This window comes from Dermochelys coriacea, chromosome 2 (assembly GCF_009764565.3).
Source record: "Dermochelys coriacea isolate rDerCor1 chromosome 2, rDerCor1.pri.v4, whole genome shotgun sequence".
Taxonomy (NCBI): domain Eukaryota; kingdom Metazoa; phylum Chordata; order Testudines; family Dermochelyidae; genus Dermochelys; species Dermochelys coriacea.
In genome coordinates, this window is record NC_050069.1 from 154,865,611 (window position 1) to 154,886,931 (window position 21,321).

At 38.3% G+C, this 21,321-nt stretch overlaps 1 protein-coding gene across 1 annotated transcript in view; it reads right to left on the reverse strand.

The window, feature by feature from the left end:
- LOC119851672 (dynein axonemal heavy chain 5-like) overlaps nt 1-21,321 on the reverse strand; it is a 270,620-nt gene that overhangs the window by 120,615 nt on the left and 128,684 nt on the right. The window contains exons 45-51 of the mRNA XM_043508515.1: nt 13,747-13,881; nt 12,534-12,723; nt 9,772-9,989; nt 8,208-8,519; nt 3,993-4,082; nt 3,659-3,895; nt 2,977-3,144 (exon numbers count right to left, since the gene is read on the reverse strand). Coding sequence (XP_043364450.1) covers nt 2,977-3,144; nt 3,659-3,895; nt 3,993-4,082; nt 8,208-8,519; nt 9,772-9,989; nt 12,534-12,723; nt 13,747-13,881 — 1,350 coding nt within the window. The remainder of the gene's footprint in view (nt 1-2,976; nt 3,145-3,658; nt 3,896-3,992; nt 4,083-8,207; nt 8,520-9,771; nt 9,990-12,533; nt 12,724-13,746; nt 13,882-21,321) is intronic.

The following is a 21,321-nucleotide window of genomic DNA, read 5'->3' on the forward strand; positions in this document are numbered from 1 at the left end:
GGACTTACTCTTTAGTTTAAAATATTAACAGAAGTTTATTTAAAACAAACATTACGAGCCTATAACCTGAAATTCAAAAAAACTCTTAATCAATGTATAGTATTAAAGTTTACAGGGTTTAACAGATGTCTTCAATTGTTGCGACTGTTGACATAATGCAAATAAATCTTAAACTCGTTTTTTTCTGAAGGTAAAGGGGCACTTTTGTAAATGAGAAACAGGCACATCAAAGGGAATGATATTTCTCTTTTCCTGATAATACAGAGATTCTTTGTGATTGTCTGAAAGTTTTTTTACCTACTAAGACTTGGGTTCACACTCGTATTATTCCTGCTACTGTTGATGATAACCTTAAGCACTCAAGGGGGTTCAACTCTCTGCACTGCTTTAGGTATTTGTAACATCACCAACTGTACCAAAGGTGAAATCCACAAACCCTGAATTTAAGTTAAGTCAAGGCAGGTACATTAAGGAGGAAACTGTTTTCTGATATTTTGTTTAAAGGAATAAGTCACTACATATGCTGCATTAAAAACCTGGGATTTTCAATTGTGTTTTTAACTGAACAGTTTTAAAAGATTCACTTTGCCTATAAGGATGAAAATACCAAACATAGTTTAAATTCTTATATTTGTAACAGAGTTGAATAGAAATTCTCCAATTTCAGAACCTCAGAACAAAGAATATTTAGAGCTCTGCATTACTGTTAGTCAGATTTTATAATTACCTGATCAACAGCAGATCTAGTGGGGTACTTCAGAAAACACAATCAGCTACATCAGAAAGGAAAATATTTTCCATCCCCAAAAAGATATTTTGATGAACAACATTAGGATCTCGATTTTGCTGACTGCCCAAAACCAGAATCTCCCTTTCAGAAGTGCTTGCTGCTTTTTAGAAGCACTTTTTCTGAGGAAGACACAAAAAGATGATGTTCCTCGAACACAATCGTTGGGTATTTGAAGAACACCACAGGCAGCTGGCTAACTGGAGCATTTCACTGCCCATCCCTCTCCTTATGGTATTAATAATAGCCTGTGTAACATTACAAATGCAAGAACAATTCAAAAGAAATCCTGTCTCATTTTTTTTAGTACAAACTTCACATGGTGAGAATAATTACAGCTCAAATAATTAATGCTCATATATATGTGGAATAAATAGTTTTGACTTAAATAGGTCTTCTGAGATGTCCTGTTGCAGAACTCATGTTGCTGAAAATCATTTCTGACATCTATAGGACAGGAACTCTCAGTGTCAAGATTATTAACCGGATTCTGGGCCTGGTTCTTCACTCTACTACACCAGTGTAAATAAGGCTTTCTACTCTTAGAACAGTAGAACTCCCAACAGCAACTACTATAATAAAGGTTGTGAACCAGCCTCCATTATAACCATCACCAGGTATTCACACACAAAGCTTTTCCAAATTTTCAGTTTAACTCCTGAAATTTTCCATTTCAAAAAGGTGCTTGGGGATTTTTGTTTTGTTTTTTTATGAAAGCAGTTGCACATATCTGGCAATTCCTTTCTATAAAGTGCAGGTAATGAGCAGGGCCGGCTCTACAGTTTTTGCCGCCCCATGCAGTGAAAAAAACTGCCGCTGCAGACGGCAAAAGGAAGAAGCTGTCCCCAACTTGCCACTGCGGTGGGCAGAACAGAGGATGGGCTGCCAAATTGCCACTGCAGCCGGAGGAACTGCCGCCACTTTTCCAACTGCCGCCCAAGCACCTGCTTGGAATGCTGGTGCCTGGAGCTGGCCCTGGTAATGAATAAAGTAAAGGAGGAGGAGGAGGATCACTTGGAGAGGCAGTTTGCTATAATCCTTAATCTGAAATGAGACTGAATGGATCTTGGTGCTTTTTAAAATTATACCTCCCTCTGTGAAGGGATATTCTTTTTCTGTTTAGAATAGATAAGAGGTAAGTCACTCCTTGGAATAAGTTCTAAGTATTCTTAGGGAGGGGAGAGGCAGCTGAAGGCTGGAGATTGTTAGCATCTGACTGAATTCCAGTATGTAGGCTATCAGGATCACCATCCATACCACTCCCCTTCATGCTGCTAAAAGAGTTTTCCCAGCTGATGCCAGGAACAGAAGCTGACATTATATTGGCAAGCATGGTGGCACCAACAGCTGAACTGAAAAAGTAGTATTAATTGCTACTGGCGTCAGTACAAACCACTTTAAGATGGGTCTTAAAATTCACATTCCAGGGGAAGCAGATTATCTAGAGGGTGCACTGGTGCTTAATCTATAATTTGGGAGTAGATCTTTTCTTCTAGACTTTGGGTTCTTATGTAGTAAGTTATTAAATTTTGTACATGGACCATGAGACTAACTAGGGACATTTTATAAATGAAAAAAAACCCGTTGAGTACTTTAAGAGTAATTCTTGTAGCATTCCCCCAGTGGAGAAAAGAACAATAAGTAGTTTTCTATTAGCCAATGAAGAGGGCAGATATGAACCATTAGACTTGGCTCTGAAAAATCTCCAACTGAAGAAAGAAATTTTTATTTCTGTCCTTCTTAGCTTCTGAAAAAAGTCTTTGCAATGTGGAGAAATAATGTTGGGATAAAGGATCAAAAGGATAGTTCATGCATATGTCACAGAAAGAGCATGGATAGAAACATAAGAAATGCTCCAGCCAGAGGCACTGTGTTAGCAAGCTCTCTAATCTAGCTTCTCATGAGAAATCCGGAGACAGTATCTGAAAAAAGGTGACTTACCTAACAATTATGTCATGGTCCTGTGACCAACACTAGCAAAATGATAAATAGCTATTATGTATCCTTTTCTGAACTACAATTTGTGTGTATTGGGCAAAATGTCTCAATGGGAATTGCTGTAATTTAATGTGGTGGGCATTTAATCATATTTTCTAACCTGCCCATTTCAGTGTAACGTGATCAGGTCAATTATTTTTGTAACAATGTTGTACTATGAAGATGGGAGGCTTTTTTTCTGTTCTATGTACCTTAACCATAACTGTTTTTGCTGTTCCCTGCTCTCCAATAAGTAGAACTGCTTTCCCCTGCTTCATGATAGTGTCCATTAGAAAATCTGTTCGGACATTGTCTACATTTGGAACTAGGATGGAAGTATATTCTGGCACTGACTCTTTAGGATAAACATATTCAGGTACCTGAAATAGAAATAATATAAACAATAGGTTAGACATTTTCTTCAGAACCATAAGGACACTGCATGTGAACACAAAACCAATACACTATTTCAAAAGTATTTTTTCTTGAAAGCAGAGTGTTCGCTAGCATTTAGTCAGTAGGCCGCCCTGCTTTCCTGAATGGGGTGCAAGACTGATGGAGTATTTTCACTGCCCCCAGCCCGATTATCCATTTTATAGACTACTTTGGTCTTTGCTGGGGGAACTTAATTATATTATGGTGACAGTCACTGGAGAAAGCGAAGACAGGATTTTTTTTTTCCCTGTTTCATTCCCAAACTATTTCCATTGTCTAACCCAAAATATTTGTGGTGGGAGAAAAATTCCTTCAAAAAAGAATCTTATGGTCATTTATTAGGCATAATTTTCCAAACTAAATTACAAGTTTTAGTGAGTAAAAAACAATGTTTTTCTTGTCAAATATATTTATCAGGCTTACTCAAAAGAATGAACTAGTATATTACTGCATACAAACCCTCTTTGACCAGTGCTCCCACTGACCACAATCACTAATACCAAACTCAAACATGGTTTCCTCTCCATTCATGGCTGGAAGTTTTAGTGCTGTAGAATGATTCTGTAAGAACAGTTCCATTTTCACTCTGTCATCCAATTCCAGAAGAGCTCCTACTGACCACATTATAGCAAAAACAAACAAGCGAGCTAGATGCTCTTGGCTGGGCTGCTTCTCATTTCTGTCTGCCAATAAACCCTGTAAAAAAGAGACAATGTATAACCATTGCCTGCTCTGAACAATATCCAGGCACAAACAACAGAATAAGAGACAGATAACCTGATGTCATAGCTACCTGTAGGAGGTCAATAGCTTGTTTGATGTACATGCATTCTAAAACTGGCATTTTTGGTGTCACAGCAGTGAAAACAAAATCAATCAAATCCTGCAAAGGAAAACATTACATTCATCTGAGTATAAAGAAACCCATTTTAATAACTCATAAATCAGTGCCATGATTTATTTTTAATACAACTGTTCAATTGCTTTATTCTGTGACTTAAATACATTTCACTTCAGTTTCTGAGAGTACGAATATTCAGATTTAAAACATGAAAAGTCACTATTAGCAAACATCCTAAATAGGTAACTTTCATGTATCATAGTGAGTGAATTTATTCATAATGGCTACATAAACCAATATTCAAAAGGAGAAATTCAAAAAGTGTTCTTGAGTTACATTGGGGATCTGCCACATATGTTGTGCACATTTACTGTTGCCTTTTTTTTGGTTGGAAGACAGCAACACAAAGCTTGCCATAACGATACATACATTAGACCATCTCCTTCTTTCTTGAGTATGATTCTCCTCTCTCACATGCTGGTTTTTCACTAATATAACTGCAGTGAGATCCTTGGTTCAAACTGATGTGAGAGGAGAATCAGGGCTATAGTTTCTAATGCACTTCAAATAAATTTCTATTACTATATTTTTAAATGCTTTCAATACATTGGAAGAAAGTAGGTTGCAAGCTCCAGGAAGATAGTTTAAATGAGTTTATCATTTATTTGGATATTTTGTTTAGAAATGGAGAAACTGGAGAAATAATAAGAGGAAATGATAAAAAGTATATAAAAATATTAATGGTATTGAGAAGTTAGATCAGAAACTTCTGTTTTCCCTGTCTCACAACACAAGTTCAAGGGGACATTCAATGAAATTAAAAGGTGGCAAGTTCAAAACAGATAAAAGGAAATATTTTTTCTCAAGATATGTAGACTGTGGAACTCACTGTCACAAAAATTTAGCAAGATTCAAAAAAGGCTTGGACATTTATATTAATAACAAAAATAGCCAGAGTCATAATAGTTAATGTTAATAAAAATTTTGGATGGGAGATTAAACTTCATGCTCCAAGGCTAATGCTAGTCTTCAACTGTTAGAGATCAGGATGAGATCTAATGTGGGTACCAGATCATCTCCCATCTGTCTATTGCAGTGCTTTTACAAGTTCCTTTGAAGCACCTGTTTCTGGCCGCTGTCAGAGATAGGACACTGGACTAGATGAACCTTAGCTCTGATCCAGGATGACAATTGCTCTGTATCAAATTGTACAAGAAAATGATAAAGCTCAAGTTGCCTATATCAAAGCAACAACAGATTTTACAGCTTTATATTCTCTGACAAAAAGGACCAATGCCACTAACTGAGCATCCTCTTTGTAGGATTCCTCTAATTACTTCAATCTCCAGAAACTCCCCCAGATGCTTACTTCTTGCAAAAAAGCAACTCCATCAGTTATAGGAGGTTGTATCACTCAGAGAGAGGAAATGTGCATGTAGAGCTTAGTGTTAGGATTTCAGATGTGGACAGTAAAGTTTAATATTTTGAAGCCTCTTCTGAGGGTCACAGTAACCTGACTGAAAAAGCTCCTATGGAAAAAAGAGACCTCAAAGATAGTCTTGATTCTATTGAAAATAGGTCTTTGTGAGTTTATTCTTCTCTTTTCTTTTGGTCTTTATATCACATTTTATATAAAGCTGAACTTTTGTAATTGTGTATATTTTATAAATGAGTAAATAGATAAATTTTCCCCAAAGTTTCATACTGATACGTAATCTTCTTCACTTCCTGTCCTAAACTGTTGTCCACCACTGTTGTTTGCTATTAAATAGCTGCTGCAATTCCACACCACATGTGTTCAGTAGTGGGTGAACTGGTTCTTGCACAGAGAAGTGTTTTGGGATCCTTTGATAATGAAAGTAAATTTAAAATATTGGTATTATTTTTGGTCTCCTAACAGAATGTTATCATGACAAGAATTATAACAATATTCACCTTGACAGTCCCTTTACATTATGGCTTAGTACAAATTGTCAGGACATCTGTGCCAGACAAAATAATATGGCAACTCTCATTCTCAGTTCTTGTTTCTGATTATGAACTGGCCCTGAGATTTCATTCATGGATCATGTTTACCCTATATACTGATTTTTAAGGGCTGTATAATCACAGAACTGATTGTTCCTTGTAAACCAACTCTAAATACTGCATTTGATCTCTCACCTAATTCGGAGCCAAATTTAGTTCAATTCGCATCGATTTAAGTGGTTTTGTACAAGTGGTAATTGAAGACAGATTCTGTCCTTTCTGTAGCATTATCAACACTGTTCTTCTACATGTTACTTACTTATAAGCTATCATATCTGTGTTTTTATTGATATTGGGTCTAATGTGAGTAATCCTGTATTTGAAGTTTGAATATTGCTGTTAGTGCACTTTATTGTATGAAGTTCTCTTGTATAGTTTACTTATCCAATTTTTTATATACTGAAAAAAGTAATAAGAGAAAAAGAAGCCATCTGTATATGGAATCAGTATTATCCCCATCTGTAAAATCAGTGTTATCACCCACATTATTTGAGAAGCAAAGCTAGCTCATTAAAAGTGAAAGGAGAATTGACAGTCTGACAACTTTGGTTTACATTTGGATAGTTCCAAATACAGCCTTCAGCATGGAAAAAACTTTATATTTCGCTGCGTTTCCATCTCTCAGGCTAATAAAATACACTTTTTTTCTGAAAAATGTCACTATTATGCATTCAGAACAAGATACAGTATAAAATATAAAAGAAGATCATGGGACGGAAACAGTAAATTGACCCAAATATACATTATTTTGGAAGCACATTTTAAAAATTCATTATAAAAATTATCTTTCTTACCGCTGCAGGAAATATTAAGTCTGAGCATTATTTTTTGGAGGTTACAGCAAAATGAATGTAATGACAGAAGTGGGTTTCAATATAAATGGGAAGGAACTAAGATGAAATGTTTCTATGAGAAGTCATTTGTTAACATTCTAGCTATTGTAATAGTATATTAGTCATTGCTTTTGTCATATTTATAAACACATTTTTTACAATGACAGTTCAAAAGGCCAGCACAAGAAAAACCTCACTTGTAGAATCCAACAAAAATGAAAAAGGTGGGGAAAAAACAAACAACTATGGAATCTGAGGTAAATGAACAGGGAGAATTGGCAAAAGAGAAAGGAAAGGAAAGGAAAGGAAAGGAAAGGAAAGGAAAGGAAAGGAAAGATCGGTTTCAGTTGTGCTACTACAGGTGACAACTAAAGAAATTAGAAGAAAATTACAAAGGCAAAAGAATACACAGCATTAACTTTCAGTAGTAATGTTTTATGAAGAAAAATTAAGTTTCAGTTGCATCAGCGATGGTCTATTACATGTAAGACTAATATACATCCACCACTGTGTAGAACTGGCCCTGGTGATTAATGAAAACTCTGTCAATTCCCAGCCTTTGCCTCGTTCATCAATATCTTGCAGAGGGTTACATAGTATTTTGTACTTGTAGTATGGAAGGATAAGACATTCTGGACTTTCCTTCTGGTCTTTTTGGATTCAGTATGATTTAACCTAATAACTTATTAAAGAGATGCTATGTCAAAAGTATCATGCAAATAAGTCTTAACTTAAAAGTGCACAGTGCTACAGAATATACACTTCGTGGATCAAATGCACCCCTGCTGTAACTGAAGTTAACAGAGCTTCAATAAGGATGAATTTGGCCTGATTTTTTTCTTATTTATTTAAATATAACACAAACAAAAAAGCCCATTTAGACCCTCCTGAGCACTCTAGTGATAATTAAAATATCAAAAACAATGTTAGTCACCAAGCAGCATAAATTAATTCTGCCAGCCAGCAGCATAAAACAATCAAATGGAGATAATAATTTATCTCCAACTAGCCAACAGATTAAAAAAATAAAAACAAAGGGAAAAGCTCTCCCACCACTCAAATTAATGGTCATATTATCCACCTAATATCGTTTCATTTAGATTACGTTAGCTATTGTTATAGGCCCTTTCTTTGTCTGCATTATGTCTTGTGGTTATCCTTCATGTCAGTTCTTTATTTTATTAAATAAATAAATGGGATAAACAAACGAAGTAGAATTTAGGAGAAATAATGCTAATTTATCCAGATGTGTTAAATAAGCAGATTGCAATTCATTTTTCTTTGTAGCAAGTACTGGCCTTAATACCTGAAAGACACTGTTAAAGCTGTTCCATAGGACATCAGAGTGTGTAGCAGGCAAAGTTTGCAGCCAAGCCTTTAAAATAGGCCTCCAATCTAACACTGAGGAACTCATGAAGACCATCCCATTACGAGATACTGTTGCTGGGGAAGCATTGTCAATGTTATGGGGCTCAAAAACAATCTTGCAGTTTGGGGACATTGGAATACGATCTCCATTAGCCAAAGTAAGGGTCTTGTTATCATCTAAAACAGAGTTCAGATTTTCAATCCATATCGCATCCACAGGACCATCCAAAACTATCCATATGTGTTCTCCCTAAAATATACATGTACAAGTGTAAATACTATGATAAAAAATATAGTTTTTTAACACATAGGAGAATACATTACTTTATATAAACATTGACTTATAACTTATCTGATCTGGTGCTGAATGCTTTATTATTAATCATAATATTTCCTTTTTTTCCTTATTTACCCAGTGATTGAAATCACACTTCATTACTGTGTGTCATACCAAAGATTTTTTGATCAGTGACAAAAAGTTAACTTCAGTTGTTATATACAGAGAGATGTTGCTTTCCCCCGTGACAGCCATATGGCCTGATCCTGTTCCCACAGAAGCAGATGAAAACAATTTCCATTAACTTCAGTGAGAACAGGAGCAGGCCTACAATCCCTTAACAGACAATACCTAATTCTTTCATATCAAGCTTTCACATTTTCCAAGGCCTAAATAAAACACAATGCAACCTTCATAACATATATGGCTCTGTGGCAGCACTGTCAGCAGGTCTGAGGAGAGAGAAGAGAAATCAGTATGCAATATTTTTCAACTGAGGCTATAACTAAATTGCTCCAATATAATTACTGATCTGGAGTAGCATGGATGTAAAACATGGATGGGAGAGATTCCCTCACTTTGTCTCTATATTAAACCACTGAAAATCTTTGTATGGGAGTTGAAAAAAATGGAAGGACTAAAGGTTTACAGAAGATGAAAGAGGAAATAAAACCCTACAGAGCTCACTAATCCAGCCCCAGAACCTCAAGTCTGTGCTTAAGGAGGTGAGTGTTCTCTGGCATGTACTTCAGAGTAACCCTGTATACATTCCTAAATGCTCAGGGCTTGTCTTCACTACCAGGGATATCTCAGCGGATGTCAATTTAGCGGGTCGAGTGAAGACCCATTAAATCAATGGCAGAACACTCTCTGGTCAACTCTAGTACTCCAGCTCCCTGAGAAGATTAAGGTGAGTCAACCAGAGAGCATCTCCCATAGACGCAGTGCAGTGAAGACACCAGGGCAAGTTGACCTAAGCTACATCGACTCCATCTACATTATTCATGTAACTGGAGTAGCGTAACTTAGGTCGACTTCCCCGGTAGTGAAGACAAGCCCTCAGACACAAACAATAACTAAAATATTATATTTTCAAATTTGATTTGATCAAAACAGACCCTTCATATAAATGAAGCACTGAAAGGGATATGTCGCTTTGTAATAATACCTTACAGAAACAGCATTAAATGCTATTATTGGCTGTCAGAACACAATAGCCAGTTACCTTCTTTGCTTTTAAAGTTTTTCTCCATAAAGTAGAGAAAATGCCATCTGTCCAATCATTTGTAGCAACATCGAGAGTACCAAACATCTGGGAAGCTGTAATTGCCTTTGGGTTCATCCTCATCTCTTTATGAGGAGTGCCACAGTCTGTCATGGCTTTCAACAAGATATTAATGCATTTTGTCTTTCCTGCACCAGTCGGACCCAGAGTCATCATACCTTAAAACAACATAAACTTGTTTTAAAATAAAATGCCAAAACGTCACACACCAATTTAATGATGCATTACATCAGAAACTTGTTTTTTTAAATCAAAACTAAATTTATAAAAGTTGTTTTTCATTCCACTTTCTTGATGTTGACTGAAATTAAATTTTTTAAATGTTTTATTAAAGGCTTTCATAAATGCCTGATTTATTCTGGTAGGCAAGCCAATGTGGCTCTCTATCCTCCCTTAGGCAGTTCTGTTCCTTTTTCTAATTGGAAAACACAGCTGCCTTTTGATGTTCATAGGTGGTGACACTCAATTGATTGGTGGTAAACAAAAACAATCATTTTTAAATATCTTTTACAAGAAAGAGTTGTTCCAAGTGATATACAAAATTGATCATTTCTTCCTGGAGTACAAGGAACAAAAACATACACTTGCATAAACCATGAAGACATTTTTGATATATTTTTCTTAGTAAGAGACAAACTTGTTACTTCATCAGTTTATACTCATGTTGCCAACTGAGTTCTTAAACAATAAATTAAAATTAGGCTATAGCTGATCCTACTCAGTTACTTTATATTAAATCAACAAAGCTGTGTGCCAAGAAACAATGACATAGTTTGAAAGCAGATGGACATTCAGGCTGCAATTTTCAAAGCCACCTAGAGATTTGGATGCCCGTTTCCCATTAATTGTAATGGAAATTGGGCATCAAAATCCTATAGGTGACTTTGAAAATCTTGGATGCAAAGTTATGGAGGGATTTAGTAGCATAGAGCTTCTGACCAACATTATGGACCCAAGCATGCGTAATGCAGAGAGACTGTGACTCCCTCTAAAACGAATAGGAGTTGTATGTGTTCAATATCCCATAGGAGGTACTCGGAACTGTGCAGGATCCAGCCCTACATTAGGAACATAAGATCTGAGCTAAACCCATTCCTGTTAGAGAGAGACTCTCCGCTGACTCCAGTGAGCTTTGGATCAGTCCCAAAGAGCAGAGCATGCCTCTAGGATCTGAACACAGAGGGGACTCTAAACATGCACAGATCTCCCTCTCTCGCTGTAGAAGAGAACAATTACCTCTGCAGCACTTTTACCATTTCTCTCTGGGTCCCCTGGAGAGCTCTCATAGATCTGAAGATCCATGCGTGGTGAGGGTATTGGGAGGAATTGGAGCTAAGGGAATGTGCACTGTCTCCCCTCCACTTTATAAAATTAGCAGTGGAAAGTTAATACAGGTAAAGATGATGTTAACTTTTCAGTGGTGCTTCTCTGCCTTGGCAACCACCTAAAAGGAGTACTACTAGGCCAAACATCTGCAAGGGAGTCTCTGACAGCAGGTCTCACAGCTTCCTTTGGAGCTGCACTGCCAGGGAGCTGGGCCAGAATTTCAGGGACCCAGACCCAATATGGAGGCACTGAACAGCAGGCCCTCTGCTCTCAAAGGATCTTGGGGATCTGTGTGGATCTCAGGGGAATTATGGTGTTTGCGGGTGAATGTTCAGTTTCTTGCAGCTGGACACAAATCCCACACTCCAAGAGTAAAATTCAAAGGAAATTCTACAAGGAGAACCTTGAGGTTTCCCTGGCCCTCACATTGGTATTGCCCCTAGAGGGTATTATATGAGCCCCAGAATTTCATTCTGCATTAGACCAATGAATCAAGAAGAAACATTATTAGCCATAACATTATCCAGCTCTTTAGTTTAACCAGTCATAATACGTGAACTGACTTTCTGAGACAGTAAAGACCACAGATTTAAATATGCTTTTGTGAAGAAATATCTCCTTTTATTTGTTCTAAATGCACCAGGGTATTAGTTTAAGCTAGAGATCCCTGATTTGTGTACTATGGGAAAGCATAAAAAGGATCGTCCTTCACAAATCCCTTCATAAATCTTGACAAATTTAATCAGATTCCCTTTATCTCTTTTCCTTTCCAGGCTAAGTAATTCTGGTGTTTGCAATCTCCCATCATTTGTAAATCTGGCTGTACCACTATCTTTGTTACCCTTTTATGGACTGCATCAATTTCTATTCTATCTTTCTTCAACTGAAGTGATCAGCATTGAACAGAGAAGTTCTAATGGTGTTTGGAAGTACAACAGGCATGTGGTAGGACCCATTACAGTTAAGGATTCAAGACAGTTCATTTGCAACCTCTTCACTTTAACATGGTCATAACTATAGGAAACATTCACCTTTGAGCTGAAAAGAGCCATGATTAGTCTCTGCCTGAATTTGACTTTTTTCAGAATATTGAGCAAAATCAGCTGTTTCTGAGTTTGGCGAGAAGATTTCCCATAAAAAGACATACTATAGCACAGCTAAATTGTGAATATTATGAGGACAAGGTGGCTCTTTGTTTATGATAAAAATTATTCTTAACAATTTTCTCATAAAAATATCCATATGAGGCTTTAAAAATGACATCTGTTTAGTTTCAAAATACATTATTAAAGAAAAAAATCTACCATTTGTAGAAAATAAATATAAAAGCCTTTACTGCTATAATAGAGTATGAAACCCTCATTTGGCATGCTAACCATGTCGGACTCGCTGAGTTTCATACAGCTGAATAAGCTTAAGAATCCAGGGAGGATGATGAATAAGCCCTGCTTTCTCCGTCTCTTTCCAAATGGCCGACTCCAGTTCAGGATACCCAACCTTATCAAGAGTAATTCCAGGGAACAGGTCGTTAATCAGACTCATAAATAAAGGTTCATCTTCATCTACCTGTCAATTAAAAAGTAGGAAAAAACCCCAATTATTTATTCTTTGAAATTAATTATTATTGTAATTACAGTCTGCAAGAATATGTTATTTAAATAACAGCAGTAAAATAGATATCTTTTCTAAAACAAATGTGAAAATGATGAGTGGATGTACGCTATTAAAATGACTTTCAAGCAATTTAGCCATAGATAGGAATTTCTAAATTAAATATTAACTTAAAATGTATGTGAATGTTTAGTACAATTTTAGTACAATTCTTGTAAATCTCTCTATCCATTAGTCATTTAGACAAACAGGCTAGATTTCCCCTTATTTCTTCTCTTGAAGTCTAATTTTTTCCTATGTAAATCATTATAATCTAGACTGTGGTTTAAAAATGTGCTTGAATTAGCTAGACAGTTAATTGTGAATCTGGTGTTTGTGTACTTTAGCAGAGGTTACACACAGTATATAATCTTCCAGCTACAGCAAAATGGAAAAAACGAAGAATTCTTTGGATAGAAGAGGGTAGTGGTGGAAGAGAATAGAATAGATAAGTATTCTTTAGCTGCTTCAAAACAGCCCACTCACTATAAGTCATTCTGGTTGTTATGATGTTTGAAAAGGCAGATTGCCAAGACTTAGTGTAAATTGAAATTCTGGATTACTAGGGATCTAAAATGACAGATGAAATTCAATGTGCTCTTTTTCCCTCTCTCTTTGGTTTGCTCTCCTTTCCATTCCATATAAAAGTAATTTAAAAATCAGGCTAGATTTTCCTCTCAGATCTTATAGGATTTCTTATTATTATTTCTTCATTTGAAGTCTTTGATTGCTGGGGGGCGGGGAGTTGTCCTCTCTTCATAAAAAGGAAAAAATGTGTTCAGAGCCCTATCACTTTGATATGCCAGACATTAAAAGAGAAGTAGTATCATTGAAAATGGATGTAGCCAACTGCTGAGAAAATACATTTTATTTCATATTAACATGTAATAAATACATTTTTAAAAAGCATTTTGGTGAAGGTAACCAATGTTACGATACCAGCTTCGAGAGGTTCATGTCCCGTAGAACTCTCATCACTACTGTTTTCTCTGGCTCATTGGGATTGGATCTTTTTACTGCTCCAAGAGTTCTTAAGACAGATAAAATATTTCTTAATCCAAAATCATAGTGAACCTTAAAACAAGCATGAACACAATTAGTACTGTAGAAGTTAAGCACTTTAAAATTATGGCAAAGGCTGGAACCTAAATGAATTTAAGAAGTAGCCTATCAATAAAATTTCACAGTTCTTCATCCTCACAAAAAGAATAAAGGTTTTGTTGGTGTCAGATTCTATAAATAATTTTCATTGTTGTATCCCAGTTATAACAAATGCAATTACATTTACTTAACCTTAAAGTTGTAACACAAAGCTACAGCAAATAAAATCAAAAGTTCTATTCTTAACACTCTGTGTGATGCCCAGGATTTGACACACATATGGCACTGTAAGGAAAATCACCCATTTTCTGCTTAGAGCCCTCGACAATAGGTAGATTCTACCAAACAGACTCAGGAGTGCGTATCCTGATTTTTTATTGCCTAATTTTGGGACTGATACACACACACACACGTATTTGCAAGCTTCTCAGCTGTGCAAGTAGCTGAAAGCTGTGGGTCCTGCCTTGCTGTAGAATGAACATCAAAGGAAAACAATGGCCTGCCAATGAAAGCCTTCTCCTCTTCGTCAAAAGATTCAGCCCTGCAGCCACAAACTGTTGTAATGCTCGTGCAAATCACTCACTTCCTTTGCTTCACAATTCTGGATAAATCATGTGTTTTAAACTGCTGTGAAGCAAGTTGGAGTTACTTTAGTGATAGGGTGGAATAACTATCCTAAATACTAATTTAGAGCGGAACAGAGTTGCTCCCACAAGCTGCCAAATATTCTTGGCTCTCCATGGGAAACATGCCTGATCCAATCTTCTACCAAGTGTGCTGCCACTCCTTTGCTCTGCAATGAAGTATTACAGCAATACCAACACTGCAGTTACAAATGCTCACTTTCATAACTTCAGATGAAAGGTGATACAGAATGGCAAATTATTACCATTTTACTATTATTACAGGGAAAAGGAAGTACAAAATTAACTGCAAATGTCGACCCAGAGGAGCAGAGACAGGCAAAAAGAAGCAACTACTGGGGGGAGGAAGAAGTGCAGAGTAATTCTAAATACAAAAGAGGAAATGCTGAAAGATCATTTCTTATCCAATAATATCTTTTTGAAGACCCAGCATCTCCACTAGTCCTGACTGTTCAGTGTGGGCCTCTGCTGGAATTCTGGGGGCTACTGAAGTGCTGCAACCGTGAAAACTGTGCCCCTCAGGCCACACCTCTTCCTCTTGGTGTACACTTGAGTATTTTCAAAACTATGTAAATAGATTCAAGCATTAGCAACCACGCCTAATTATATTCTTTGTAACTTTAAACAAAGCTTTAAACAATTAACTGTAAACTGTGTTCAAACATGGTACAATGTCCCTCCTTCGTCTGGGTGGAATGACCTTCCGCAGATACAATTTCTAAAAAGGAAATTTTCAGATAAGAAGTTTGCCATTCTAAGGGAAGGGATCTCCTCTACTTCTCACAGCTGAGAAATCATAGCAATAAATAAAGAATAAGGAGGGAGAGAGAGAGAAAAAAAGATTATTAGCTAGATTAGAATATCTCCTCTCTTGAAATACTTCAGAGTTCATCTGGGAACCACTACATGGAGCAACTTTCTCCTGAAGAACGCATCTTCAGAGGAATTAGGCTTAGGCTTGAATAGAGACTGGGAATGGATGAGTCATTACACAAAGTAAAACTATTTCCCCATGGTATTTCTCCCCCGCACCCCACCCCCCACTGTTCCTCTGATATTCTTGTTAACTGCTGGAATTAGCCTACCTGCTTGTCACCATGGAAGGTTTTCCTCCTTTCCCCCCCCTGCTGTGGGTGATGGCTTATCTTAAGTGATCACTCTCCTTACAGTGTGTATGATAAACCCATTGTTTCATGTTCTCTGTGTGTGTGTATATAAATCTCTCCTCTGTTTTTTCCACCAAATGCATCCGATGAAGTGAGCTGTAGCTCACGAAAGCTTATGCTCTAATAAATTTGTTAGTCTCTAAGGTGCCACAAGTACTCCTTTTCTTTTTGCGAATACAGACTAACACGGCTGCTACTCTGAAACCTTCAGAGGAATGTATGCCAAATCTGTAGTGCTTACAGAAAGAGCTGAATGTCCACAACTCTCGGCCTTGTGTATTTTTTCTGATGTGGCCATACCTCTGTCTGCCCAGAAGATGGCTATAGATCTAACTGTGGGAGCTGTTGTTTTCTCTGGGATTGGCTGATCTGATGCCATATAAGAGTGTCTGATGCATTCCTTTATACATTTGGCTACTTTGAGGTCTTGTGTAATTTGCATTTAAAAGTGAACTACTACAAACAGTCGCATGATTTTTCTTAGAGCTTATATAGGTTTTATGTATATTAAGACTGCCCTATGTTCAACCAGACTGTGCAAAGGTGATGTTCTGTCATTGACAGGATTAGTACAAAAAGATGGTAGAATAATTTCCTGTTAAGGATGATGACACCTTAACGGTGAAGTCTGGTATAGTGCTCGTAATTCGTCTGTCTTGGTGAAATGTTCAGCAGAGTTGTGAGGTAAACAGGGCCGATATTTCTAATACTCTCCATACTAGGTGACTGAAGAAATGATTATCTTATCGAACTTGCAGAAATGCTGCCAGAATCATCAGAAGATAGAAAGAAAAACTAGGTAGAGACTTTGGGCCAGATGCTCTGGTACACTCTGGCTGCTCTGTACCACTCTAATGATACAAAACGATCATACGCCTGGCTTAATCAGTCTGCTACTTTTACAATTGCATTGCATCTCTGGAATGTCAGAAAGCAGTTGGAGCTTATTGGCAATTTTGTTCTTCTCCTTTTCATCCCAAAACAGCTTTACAGACAGAGGGAGCTGTTACTGTTGCCGTTCATTCCTGTCCCTGGCTTGTTCCTCCATTAAGCCTAGTCTGGTCATAACCCTGCACACAACGTCCCATCATCTAGTCAGTGGTGAGCCTCTAGGTCAGACTGACCTTGGGTCTGTTTGCATTACAGGGAGTCCTCGGACTTACAACACAATTTATTCCTCAGAATTGCTTTGTAAGTTGAAACATAAGTCGAAACCACTTTTCCCATAGAAATCAATCATATGAAGGGGGGACTGGTTCCTGAACCAAGGCTTGAAACACTATTTTCACCACAAAAAGAAAAGGAGTACTTGTGGCACCTGAGAGACTAACAAATTGATTTGAGCATAGCCTTTTGTGAGCTACAGCTCACTTCATCGGATGCATGCAGTAGAAAATACAGTGGGGAGATTTTATATACACAGAGAACATGAAACTATGGGTGTCACCATACACACTGTAACGAGAGTGATCAGGTAAGGTGAGCTATTACCAGCAGGAGAGAAAGGTATCTTGGGGCCTCTCCTTCTGCCCCTCCACCCCCACAAACATGATAAAGTTCTGTGGTGACCTAGAATCCTATTTTTGACGTCTCCAACTCAAGGAATATTTCCAATACATCTCTGAACAACATACTAACCCACAGAGACCTTCCTACCAACACTACAGAAAGAAGGATTCTGGGTGGACTCCTCCTGAAGATCGAAACAACAGACAGGACTTCTATATAGAAGCGACGTGCACGGGCTGAAATTGTGGAAAAGCAGCATCACTTGCACCATAACCTCAGCCATGCAGAACACACAGCCTCAGAAACAACTCTGACATCATAATCAAAAAGGCTGACAAAGGAGGTGCTGTCATCATCATGAACAGGTGGGAATATGAACAAGAGGCTGCTAGGCAGCTCTCCAACACCACATTCTACAAACCATTACCCTCTGATCCCACTGAGGGTTACCAAAAGAAACTAAACTATTTGCTCAAGAAACTCCCTGAAAAAGCACAAGAACAAATCCGCACAGACACACCCCTAGAACCCTGACCAGGGGTATTTTATCTGCTACCCAAGATCCATAAACCTGGAAATCCTGGATGCCCCATCATCTCAGGCACTGGCACCCTGACAGCAGGATTGTCTGGCTATGTAGACTCCCTTCTCAGGCCCTACGCTACCAGCACTCCCAGCTATCTTCGAGACACCACTAACTTTCTGAGGAAACTACAATCCATCGGTGATCTTCCTGAAAACACCATCCTGGCCACTATGGATGTAGAAGCCCTCTACACCAACATTCCACACAAAGATGGACTACAAACTGTCAGGAACAGTATTCCCGATAATGTCACGGCAAACCTGGGGGGTGGCTGAACTTTGTGACTTTGTCCTCACCCATAACTATTTCACATTTGGGGACAATGTATACCTTCAAATCAGCAGCACTGCTATGGATACCTGCATGGCCCAACATTGTGCCAACATTTTTATGGCTGACTTAGAACAACGCTTCCTCAGCTCTCATCCCCTAATACTCTACTTGCGCTACATTGATGACATCTTCATCATCTGGACAGAAGAAGCCCTTGAGGAATTCCACCATGGTTTCAACAATTTCCATCCCACCATCAACCTCAGCCTGGACCAGTCCACACAAGAGATCCAGTTCCTGCACACTGTGGTGCTAATAAGCAATGGTCACATAAACACCATCCTATACTGGAAACCTACTGACCAATATACTTACCTACATGCCTCCAGCTTTCATCCAGACCACACCACACGATCCATTGTCTACAACCAAGCTCTACGATACAACCGCATTTGCTCCAACCCCTCAGACAGAGACAAACACCTACAAGATCTCTATCATCCATTCTTACAACTACAATATCCACCTTCTGAAGTGAAGAAACAGATTGACAGAGCCAGAAGAGTACTCAGAAGTCACCTACTACAGGACAGGACCAACAAAGAAAATAACAGAACGCCACTAGCCATCACCTTCCGCCCCCAACTAAAACCTCTCCAACGCATCATCAAGGATCTACAACCTATCCTGAAGGATGACCCATCACTCTCACAGATCTTGGGAGACAGGCCAGTCCTTGCTTACAGACAGCCCAACCTGAAGCAAATACTCACCAGCAACCACACACCATACAACAAAAACACTAACCCAGGAACCAATCCTTGCAACAAAGCACGTTGCCAACTCTGTCCACATATCTATTCAGGGGACACCATCATAGGACCTAATCACATCAGCCACACTATTAGAGGCGCGTTCACCTGCACATCTACTAATGTGATATATGGCATCATGTGCCAGCAATGCCCCTCTGCCATGTACATTGGCCAAACTGAACAGTCTCTAAGTAAAAGAATAAATGGACACAATTCAGACGTCAAGAATTATAACATTCAAAAACCAGTCAGAGAACACTTCAATCTCTCTGGTCACTTGATTACAGACCTAAAAGTGGCAATTCTTCCACAAAAAAACTTCAAAAACAGACTCCAACGAGAGATTGCTGAATTGGAATTAATTTGCAAACTGGACACCATTAACTTAGGCTTGAATAAAGACTGGGAGTGGATGTGTAATTACACAAAAGTAAAACTATTTCTCCATGTTTATTCTCCCTCCCCCCCCCCACTGTTCCTCGCACATTCCTGTCAACTGCTAGAAATGGCCCACCTTGATTATCACTACAAAAGTTTTTTTTCTTCTCCTGCTGGTAATAGCTCACCTTACCTGATCACTCTCCTTACAATGTATATTGTAACATTCATTGTTTCATGTTCTCTGTGTATATAAAATCTCCCCACTGTATTTTCTACTGTATGCATCTGATGAAGTGAGCTGCAGCTCACAAAAGGTTATGCTCAAATAAATTTGTTAGTCTCTAAGGTACCACAAGTACTCCTTTTCTTTTTGCGGATACAGACTAACACGGCTGCTACTCTGAAACCTATTTTCACCACAATAACCCAGATTTTTGTACTAAATTAATTATAGATGACTAATGTTGCAACATCAATGTATTTACTAAAAAGAAAAGGAGTACTTGTGGCACCTTAGAGACTAACAAATTTATTAGAGCATAAGCTTTCGTGAGCTACAGCTCACTTCATCGGAAATGCATCCGATGAAGTGAGCTGTAGCTCACGAAAGCTTATGCTCTAATAAATTTGTTAGTCTCTAAGGTGCCACAAGTACTCCTTTTCTTTTTGCGAATACAGACTAACACGGCTGCTACTCTGAAATGTATTTACTGTACACTGTATTTTGTAAACAGCATTCAAATAATCACATAAACTCACATATACTGCTCAGAATCCCAACAACAAAGGCTCATAAAGCCAGAGAAAACGGCACACATGTTGAGCTTCAGCCAATCACTGTTCAAGCTTTGTGATTGGTTGAGCCCGGGGCCAGGAGCCAATCAGAAACAAGTGGCAACCCTACCCAGCAACAAGCTACCCTGCTGCCTTGAACTCAATCAGAAGCAACCCTTTCCTTCTCCATACCAATAAAACGCAACCAGGAAGTGATTTCAAGTGAACTTTATGCAAATTGAGCATCATAAGGATAAAACAAGTGTCGCAGGGGTGAAATGGGAAATCAATTAAAAAAACCTCGTAAGTGGCATCCGATGTAAGTCGGGCATCGTACACTAAGGACTCGGTGTATTTTTTTTTGACATCCTATCACCCTTTGATATCCCTCACGCTGGGATACAATGGCATGCAGGTGGGTTGTATGGGTGGTGGATGGGGGTAGCCCATCTTGGGGAAACCTACAAGGGTTGCACCAAATATTACAAAATAAGGGGCCAGGAATCAACAGTATCTAGGAAAAGAAAAACTCTGATTTCAAACCGGGGCAGACAGAGCTCACTTAGCCTCTTCAGGCAAGTCTTCCCAGGAGAAGGAAAACTCTGATTTCAAATCCAAGCAGCCCAAGCTCATTAGCCTTGGAAGATAAGTGGACTAGGGTGGAATCACTTATACCTGTTCCTAGCAGGCCAGCAGGCTGTGACATGACATTCCCAGGAGCTGGATAGGGTGGATTCACTTAACAAGCTATAACCTCCGAAACACATTTGTTATAGAAACAGTACAACAAACCAAACTGATTTATATGCATTTGACCCAGTCTGTCAGGCCTAGCAAATGGTTATTTTGTTAGTGATTGTAGTGTTACACAAAAGATAACACTGGCAAAAGACTCATCCAATGATAGGCAGAGCTGATAGTCTCCTAAGAAAGACTGCAAACAGACATATAAGATGCTGCCGATAGCAGTGTTGTGCTTGGCTAGAGTGGGTACTTTTGGATCTAAGTTCTGTCTATCCTGAAGGTAGTTCAGTATGGCAGATATCCCCATGTCTTTGCCCTTCTCTGTGCACAAGAAAAATAATGTTACGCTGAGGTTTGGACAAAACCTTGTTGATTCTGCCCTTCATTCAGGATAAATGTAGAAAAAAACTGAACTCCTCTATGGAAAAGATGGCTGAAACAATAGGAGTCTCCACCCAAAACACAAGCCACATGCAAGACTGGGAGGAGTTCAGCCATTCAGCCCAAGTCATTTCCTGGGG